The sequence below is a fragment of the Octodon degus genome, unplaced genomic scaffold (assembly GCF_000260255.1).
Source record: "Octodon degus isolate 3935 unplaced genomic scaffold, OctDeg1.0 scaffold00240, whole genome shotgun sequence".
In the NCBI taxonomy this organism is placed as follows: Eukaryota; Metazoa; Chordata; class Mammalia; order Rodentia; family Octodontidae; genus Octodon; species Octodon degus.
The window spans coordinates 1,971,625-1,981,244 of record NW_004524816.1 but is presented as its reverse complement, the minus strand read 5'-3'; the positions used below and the strand labels follow the sequence as shown (position 1 = coordinate 1,981,244).

Sequence of the window (9,620 nt, the reverse complement as noted above, 5' to 3'; positions counted from 1 at the left end):
TAAATTTAGCAGAATTCTGCATAATATATGACAGTGAAGAAAACCCCCCTGGATACACTAGAGGGGAGATGGACTAAAGTCCAGGCAGGTGGATAAAGACTAGATAGTTGGTTAGGAAGTGTCCTTCCTACCTCAAGGAGGCTGAAACCCCGAGCCCTGGGGGGCCAGGGGGCGCCATTCGCAGGACAGAAGCAACAGCACTGGGACCCTTAGACCTGAGGTATGAAGGCGAGAGAGTCAAGAACAGGAGCCCTGTGAGTTCTCTGCTGGAGCGAGGACACGGAGGAAGCAGGAGGGGAGGAGGAGAGGCGCACATCTGTGGATAGCTTGAGATTGATGCCTGTCACAGGGCAGATGGAAATAGGTGGTGGTGTCAATAATTTGCCTAGTTTAGAAATATTTGAGTTTTCCAAGGAAGTTCTAGAGCTTTGTCCACATACTGCTCTTTAGGGAAGCTCCACTTTTTTCCAACTCATACCTGCTTCTGTCAGCTTTGATGATAGATTACAATGTCAACAGAATATCTTCTTGGGAGTGGAAATTAATCCTTATGTGGGTAAATGCCAGTTTTCTAAGACGCTAATTCTTCAGTGGAATTATTTTATGCAAGTACTATAATAGCACCTTTTTTGTTTTTTCTTTTCGGTCCTTTTGAGACAGGGTTTCACTGTGCAGTTCAGGCTGGCCTTGAGCTCACTTTGTAGCCCAGTCTAGCCTCAAACTCACAGTGACCCTCCTGCCTTCACCACTGTACCTGCAGTACTATATTTTTGAAAAGCTTCACATTCTTTTTCAAATTTTTAAAATTTATTTATTTATTTATTTGGTATAGGGTCTTGCTATGTAGCTTGGACTAGTAGTGATCCTCCTGTCTCAGCCTCCCCAGCACTGGGATTACAGGCATGCACTACCATGCCTGGTTTTGGTGGCCAGCTCATTGCACCCCGGGGTTTGGGGAGGGGGGGTTCTGGGGCTGGCTCAGCATGCAGTACTGGGGATCAAACTCGGGTCCTTGCATTTGCCAGGCAGATGCTTAGACCATGAGCTATATCTCAGCTCATGCTTTATATTCTTTGCTGATCATTATAGTTTTCTTCTTATCAATACAAAAAAAAATGTGTTTTGGCTACTGAACAGAAATAAATTTGTCAGGGCTGGGAGGTGTATCTCAGTGGTAGAGCCCTTGTGTATGCACAACGCCCTGAATTTGATCCCCAGTACTAAAAAAAAAAAAAAAAAAGAACAAAAGGAAGGGAGGGAGAGCAGGAGGAAGGAAAGGAGGGGGTAAGGAAGGAGGGGGAGAGAGAGAGAAGTGTTTATCAGAATTGGGGAGTAACTCGGGTGTGGAAGAACGCCTACCACCTGACTTCACTCTACCCATGATCTAGGAGTGCTAACTGCATGCAAGTTCAGAGTACAGTGGTGACTGCCAGTGTGGGGCGGGGGGAGGCTGGGCAGTGCAGACTTTGCTACAGTGAGGTGGGAGCGCCAAGTTGTGGTGGAGTGCAGGTGACTTTAACATACTGTGCATTTCAAGCCGGTAGAAGTCGGCGCACACCCATTATCCTAGCCCTCGGGAGGCTGCCACAGAGGAGCGAGAATTTGAGGCCAGCCTGAACTATACAGCGAGACCCTGTCTAGAGAAAAAAGAAACAAAACACTGGAAGGATTTGCAAAGTTTTCCCCATAAAGTACTGATGCACATTTGAGACCTAGATGTATTTAATCTAATTTAGACACTGCAAAGTATACCTGAGCTGAAGTGGCACCCTTTAACACAAGTTTTATATTTTTATTTATCAGTTAAAAAGTAAAAATTAAATTAAAAATTAAAATGAGGCTGGGGAGATAGCTCAGTGGGTTAAGTGCCTGCCTGGCAAGCACAAGTTCCCAAGTTTGATCCCTAGTACAGCAAAAAAAAAAAAAAAAAAGACCAATTCTGTTTCCTTTGTCTCAAGGTATGTTGTTCATGTGCACGTGTTCGAGGCCTTTTCATTTCTTTGTCTTTTCAGAGCTTGACAGCCCGGAAGAGCTCGGGAAAAAGCGGATCTGCAGAATCATCACCAAGGATTTCCCCCAGTACTTTGCAGTGGTTTCTCGGATTAAGCAGGAAAGCAACCAGATTGGGCCGGAAGGCGGGATCCTGAGCAGCACCACCGTGCCCCTGGTGCAAGCATCCTTCCCAGAGGGGGCGCTGACCAAGCGAATTCGAGTGGGGCTCCAGGTAGGGCTCAGCGCGCCCTTGTCCCATGTGCTGCTTTCCTCAGCTCAGACCAAGGGCCGGGTGTTCTGCTCTGGACGCTGTCATCCTGACTCACCCTTCAGGGCACTGCCAATCAGACCATTCTGGAAATGAGTAACCAGCGTCAAGAGAGAAGCATGCAGTATAAAGGCAGATCAGTGTCCAATTGAAAACGATTCTGTACTTTGGAGCTTTTCTGTTCAAGTCTCAGTAGGTTTCTGAGGAAGGACATGTTTACCCACAGGTTGTTGTCTCGGCATGTAGTACAGCGTCCTGAACCTTAGATTATAACATATGGCATCATAAAAATCAGGCAGAGTGAAGCTCATGGCCTTCCTGGTTGGGTTTAAGAACATCCTAAGTACTAGGTTTCAGCCAATCCAGTTTAAACTTCTTTTGGTTTAGAAAGCAGACTGAAAATCTCGGCACAAATGGTATCTATGTTTATTCATTTTAGTTAGACCTTAGCTAGTTATTTATCTCCTTATTGAATAAGGAACATGAGCTGCAACTGTGGCAACTCATCTTAAGGTGCTAATTAATGTGGTCAGCAGGAGTTTTGCTGGAAGTTTGTGCTTTTTGTGAGGCTGAAATGGCTCTCTGGGGAGCGGTTAGGTTCTTCCCAGACCCGCAGGCTACACCCTGAAGCGCCTTTGAAGAGCCTGGACCTTACCTTTGGGGGTGTGGAGTGCCCTGCCCGTCGCTCATGCCAAATTATTTTACCAGACTGGAGAGGAACAAGTTGGGCTCATACACTAGAATGCCAATCCTTTGACACATTGGGTGCCCTTTCTGTTCCAACTTTGGCGTAGGCACAAGTTGACTTTGTGAGGTTTTATGGAACGTTCTGCGTACGTTTAAAGTACACGGAACTAAATATTTGTGGTCCCGGGCTGTGGATTAGCTCTAGGAGCTTCTCTGCTCTGAGACTCAGCTGCCTGTTTCTGAGCAAGCCAGCCCGTCGGACTCTGCCTGAGGAGACAGGCTGACCTGCCCCAGCTGCGGGCAGCCCCTCTGGTGCTGTCTGCACGCCTTCCTGAGGTAGGAAAGATACAGCAGAGGAGCTTTTGTTGTTGTCACGGTATGTCAGGCCGTTGCCTTTCCTGTATGCAAAGTCAACTTTCTGTTGGAGAAAAAAAAAAAATGTCTGAGTTCATTTACGCTCCTTTTGCTTTCCGTAGGCCCAACCTGTTCCGGAGGAGATCGTGAAAAAGATCCTGGGAAACAAAGCAACCTTCAGCCCCATCGTCACTGTGGAGCCCAGGAGGAGGAAATTCCATAAGCCAATCACCATGACCATTCCCGTGCCCCCGCCCTCCGGAGATGGTGTCGCCAACGGATACCAGGGCGATGCCACGCCCAACCTACGCCTGCTCTGCAGCATCACAGGTGGGCCCCCAGCCTGGCTGCTTCCTGTTGATGAGCAGGCATTCCAGGCAGCGACCTCAAACCTCTGAAATGTGTGTGCCAACAGTAAACCAGTAGGCTATCGAGTGTAAAGTATTGATTCTTTGGTATCACCTCATCCCTTTTATTCTCAGAATACTTTTTTTTAAGATGACAGAGCCATTAGGAAGTTTCTCAGTGATACAGATGCAAGCAGTGAAGCAGCTGTGTCCACTAGGCTGCCAGGAACTTGGGCTGACGGTGGGGAAAACCGAGCGCCCACAGAGCCCCGGGGGCAGGGAAGGGCTGGGCGCGTGAGCACTCTCATTCCCGCGGTTCCAGAGCGGTCCAAGAGCTAAACGTCCAGGGCTTGGGAGACCACAGCGCCGGGAATCCAGACCCCCATTCACCTTTGCCTGCCCTGACCTGATTGCTGACTAAAGCCCCAGATCATTGGGGGTAGGCTTTATTTGTTGAGGAGTAATTTTAATGGAAGAGTCCACCTTTTCCCTGGAAAAACAAATGGTTCAGGCAGGTATGAAATGAGTTCCTTCCTAGCCAAATTTGTGAAGCAAACCCATAATCCCAGCACTTAGGAGGCTGAGGCAGGAGGACTGCTGTGAGTTCACAGCCAACCTGAATTAATAGCAAGACCCTGTCCTTCAAAAAAAAAAAAAAAAAAAAGAGTTCCTTCATGAATGTTCTTGATAATTCTTTTTCCTTTAAGAGACTTTTAAAAACACTTTAAGAGACTTTTTTAAAAAGAGACTTCCATTATCTCTACTGAACTACAAATTGTTACACTCACAGATGGAAAACAAAATATACGTGTGAATTGTGGTTGTGGTTTAAGGCTTCATTATTGCCTAGGTAAATACCAAAGAATATTTGTTAAAAATTAATGACAGGGAGCTGGGTGTGGTGCTGTACGCTTGTAGCCCCGGGTACTTAGGAGGCCAATGGACGAAAAACTCTGGAGCCCAAGAGTCTGAGAACTACCTGGGGGACAGAGTAAGACCCACCTCAAAATCAACAGGATTACATACTAATTTACAAAGGGAACATTCTAAGCTGGTAAACATGTAAAAAAAGAATAGAGAAGAAATCGACCTTTCATATGTGGCACTCAACCGGAAAAGCGTCTGAAGTCTTTACAGGGACTGGCTATGCAGGGGGCCGAGCGGGTGGTAATAAAACACGTCCAGTGCATGCCTCCTAAATGAAATGTACAAATCCACATGGTCTGCTCCTGTCCCCAGGGGGCACTTCGCCTGCTCAATGGGAGGACATCACAGGAACGACGCCTTTGACGTTTATAAAGGATTGCGTCTCTTTCACAACCAATGTTTCAGCCAGGTATGAAAACACAGGTTCCGAAACGCACTGAAGAATTGGTATATTTATTACCTTTTGGGACATGAAAACCATTGTGCTCTGCAGCTGTGCTAGTTTTATATTATTTATTTTCCATTTTGGGGAAAGGAGAATCTTTCATATTTACTTGCAAAACTATTATCAAATAATAAATACAAGTTTTCTGTGTGATGACGAGGGTGAACGTCTTTGCTGTTTCAGTAGACAAGTTGGGGCTGGGGAGATGGCGCGTTGGGCTAAGCGCCTGCCTGTCAAGCACAAGTACTAGTTTCAATCCCTGGTACTGCATGCCTGGCAGGCCCCCCGCACTGAGCTGGCCTCCAATACTGGGTATGGTGGTGCACACCTATAATCCCAGCATTGGGGAGGCTGAGACAGCAGGATCAGTACAAGTCAAGCTTCGTAGCGAGACCCTGTACCAAATAAATAAATAAAAATTAAATAAACAGTATTATAGTTTAATTGCCTTATCATGATTTTAGTTTGTAACTTGTTTTCCTGCAAAAGACCAAACTCGGGGCCTATATACCTGCTAAGATGTGCTCTGCCACTGGGCTATGTCCCCAGCTCTTGATTTTTTTCAAATTAATGAGGGATTTTTAAAAAAATCAAACAAATGGAGCTTTTGTATCATATCCATATGCTTCTGTTTTGTTTATCTTAGATTTTGGCTAGCAGACTGCCATCAAGTTTTGGAGACTGTCGGGTTAGCCACACAGCTGTACCGAGAGTTAATATGCGTCCCGTATATGGCCAAGTTTGTTGTGTTTGCCAAAATGAATGATCCAGTGGAATCTTCCCTGCGGTGTTTCTGCATGACAGATGACAAAGTTGACAAAACATTAGAGCAACAAGAGAATTTTGAGGAAGTTGCAAGAAGCAAAGATATCGAGGTACAATTCCATCTAATGGCTTTCTCCAGACACGGGTTTCTCTGCTGAGGCCCTACCAGCAGTCACTGAGTATTAAGCACATTGGTGATTTCACTTTGACTTAGAAGTTGATGTATGTTCATTCCCAAGTTCTTTTAAACATCTGTGAGATTATTTTTCTGGTTAGAACGTAGCATGAGGAAATCCACATCATTGCTACTTGACTTGCCTTATTTTCATTGTCACAGTGGACATGAATTACTATCATTTTCCTTTCTCTGACCCAGTGATCATGTAGGTATCCAAAACTAAAAACAAAATTCTCAAAGTCAGTAAGAATAAGTGATGACATCAGGCACTTTCTCAAACATGATTAAAAGTGTAAGGACAATAAGACATAATTCGATATTGCACATGCCCATAGTAATAATTTCCAGTCACAGCTGTTGCACTCCAACTCTACCAAATGGTTTTTATGCAAATAACATCACAGAAGTAATTTCCGAAAAGGAGGCAAATCTGACAACATGTCTTTTAATATCAGACAATTTAAAATTTCAGAATTCTCTTCATTTAAATTAGTACTAAATTATGCATTTCTTTTATCTAAAGGTTCTGGAAGGAAAGCCCATTTATGTCGATTGTTATGGAAACCTGGCCCCTCTTACCAAAGGAGGACAGCAACTGGTTTTTAACTTTTATGCTTTTAAAGAAAATAGACTGCCATTTTCCATCAAGGTAAATCATCTTCTGCAGAGACTGTGAGTTTAAAAAACTGAATCAGTAAAAACAAAGCTCTTAGAGAATTAACAGAAAAGGTTTTCATGATTTAGCTTGACATTTTCCACCAAACCTGAACTCCTAAGAACAAGATCAGATTCAGTAAAGCTTTCTACCTAGTAAAAGCAGTTCTTGAGCCAGGGAGATGGCTCAGTAGAATAAGTGCTTTTCTCACAAGCGCAAGGGTCTGAGTTCAGTCCCCCGTTCCGCCAAAAAAAAAAAAAAAAAGCAGTTCTTACTTTTTGAAAAATGTATGAGGGCCGGTCAGATACCTCACCACCCAGATATTGGGACCGGGGTTCAATTCCTGGCATGCTGTGCTGGCTCCACCCCCAGGGCACACTGAGACCACAGTTGAGACTGGGATCACATGCGCCTATGATCCCTGTGCTTGGGAGGCTAAAAACAGTAGGATCTCTATGAGTCCAATCTGTGTAGTGAGACCCTGTACTAAATACATTAAACTATGAGTTGTTATATTTAAGGAATTGTTTGTAAAACCAAACAATCAAGAATAAATTCACCATAACTGGTTAATGTTGAGTAATCAAAAAAAAATGGATGAAATCCAGGTTCTGTGGTCGTTTCATTTCCATTTCTGAGGGAGACCACAGACATTCTTGAGCCACCCTCTTCCTCCTTAGACAACAGACATCAGGATAGTTGTTTCATTATTTTTTTTTATCTGCTGCTAGCATTTTATGTTACAAAAATTGAAGCTTTGAGAGAAAGAAATTGTTAAGCAGGAACAAATCCATATACTCCAGACGCTTCTATGAATTTTGAAGCTAAGATGAGCAGACACAGCAATCCTATTGTTTAAGCTCAGAACTGGGCTGGTAGGTCTTGCCCCTTTCAACGATGACCACCTGGTTGACCTGTCATTGTCATCTTTTCCTTTTACATTTCTTATCTGTAAGAAGTCTTCATAGAACAAGCACATTTAACTCTTACACAGGCATGAATCCTCAGAAAGGTCTTTTTCTATAACTATCAACTACCTAAATTCTTCTAGATTAGAGACACCAGCCAAGAGCCCTGTGGTCGTCTGTCTTTTCTGAAAGAACCAAAGACAACGAAAGGACTGCCTCAAACAGCTGTTTGCAACTTAAATATTACCCTGCCAGCACATAAAAAGGTATCTTTTAACACTGGTTCATTTTTGACTTGTTTCCCTGGTCTTGAAGAAGCGGGCCCTTGGTGTGGAATGAAGGAATGCTTTGTGACAGAATTAAAGCTCTCAAAAATCACATTTTATTAGTCTCCTTGTGTAGATGGACTGAGTCTTGTTATTGTGGTGTCACATTCTTTTAGTTTGTATGACAGAGTCCTCTGTTTATTGCTTCCGCTGCTAGTTCATAGACTTTTTATGCTTTCAGATAGCATCACACGTTGATTTGCTGCGGATGTATCGTTCTTGATTTTTTTTGTTGTTGTTGCCTTTTGATTTGCTTTGCTTTCTAAACCAGCTTGCATTTTGTGCTCCCTACTTGGTCCTTCTCATATCCTGATATTCTTTTCCCTGCTGTCCATTATAATATTCCTTGTCTCTGCAATGCATCTTGGGACCAAAAGGAGACAGAGTCAGACCAAGATGATGAGGTAATACCAACACTTCTGCTTTTATTCTACCAGAAGTAGGACAGATATTGAAATGTATGGCAGAGGGCTACAGTGTGGGAGATAAATGTTGTATTTGTTGTAGGTCTTAGCTCATGTGACGTAAAGAATACATATTTTTCTTTAGAAGTAGTTTACTCTCTCCACATCTGCCTAAGAGTATATCAGGGTAGTACATAAAACTGTAATGCAACTAATGGTTTTAAAAGAAAAGCTAAAATTACTTAAACCTTATTAAATATGGTGGACGGGCATGTATAATTTTCTTTTCAGTTTTGCCTGCATATTGTATTATCCACTCCTATCCTATTATATGCTCTGTTATAGCTTTTACATCAAGATCATGGTTAATGTATTAAATTTTGCTGTAGCAGTTAGCTAATGTTTTACGTTGCCTGGCCAGTTGTTGTTGATAGGTATTTGCTACCTTAGCTAGAGAAATGTATCTTGACCATTCTGAAAGAGTCAAATTGTTAACCTTTAAAGAATTTTGCTGAAGTTATCTCCTAGCATTTCTCCAAGCTCCATGCTAGTTGGACCTAAAGCCCCACATGTCGGCAATAGCAGCCCCAGGACCCAGTGACATCACTGCTAGTAAAACCATTCCAATGTTTTTCATCTCTTCCTGTGTACTTTACACCTATTAACATGCAGAAAACGCCATGGGAATTGGGGTAGTCAGCTGTGTGTGCCTCTTTCTCTTGAATGTACTCACGTCGTGAGTGTACTTTGTGGCGTGTGTGCTCTCAGAAGGGCCGACTCTGGGCGTCCCTACTGCCCGGTGTCAGGAGTCTCTGTGATCCCCGTCTTTCTTGTAGTTCCCTGTAGTCTGCTGTGTTCCCCAAACTGTGGTCACTTGGTTGAGATGTTGAGCTGGGGTTGGACGATCCCAGGAGGAATGTCACTTTTTCCAAGAGGAAAATGCTAAAGAAGAAAAATAAGGAGAAACAAAATATCGACATGCCATCCTACAAAATGTTATCAGAATTGTGAAAATGTCACCAAGAAGCTGGAAAGAGTCTGTTTTTCTTTTCTTTTTCAGACTGAGAAGGCAGATAAACGACAGAGCTTTGCATCTTTAGCTTTACGTAAGCGCTACAGCTACTTGGCTGAGCCTGCAATGAGTGAGTTTGCTAACACATTTACTAATCTGTGTGGAATTTGTTTGTAAGAAGAGACCATTTTTTCTATACAAACTAAATTTTAGTGTCATGTGGAAACTCAATTATTAAAGAAAAAATTGCAGAAAACCCCTACAGTAAAGTTTAGGGCATACTTTGTATACAGTTGACTATACACGGCACAAATGCATGTGGGCGACAGCTTGGAAAGAGTCATCTTCTCGT

General features: G+C 43.3%; 1 protein-coding gene across 1 annotated transcript in view; it reads left to right on the top strand.

Annotated features, from left to right (window-relative positions):
* Positions 1-9,620, top strand: part of Ank3 (ankyrin 3) — a 368,541-nt gene that overhangs the window by 311,941 nt on the left and 46,980 nt on the right. Inside the window, exons 29-36 of the mRNA XM_023706118.1 lie at positions 2,013-2,224; positions 3,424-3,631; positions 4,888-4,984; positions 5,667-5,895; positions 6,487-6,612; positions 7,670-7,792; positions 8,230-8,256; positions 9,317-9,398. Coding sequence (XP_023561886.1) covers positions 2,013-2,224; positions 3,424-3,631; positions 4,888-4,984; positions 5,667-5,895; positions 6,487-6,612; positions 7,670-7,792; positions 8,230-8,256; positions 9,317-9,398 — 1,104 coding nt within the window. The remainder of the gene's footprint in view (positions 1-2,012; positions 2,225-3,423; positions 3,632-4,887; positions 4,985-5,666; positions 5,896-6,486; positions 6,613-7,669; positions 7,793-8,229; positions 8,257-9,316; positions 9,399-9,620) is intronic.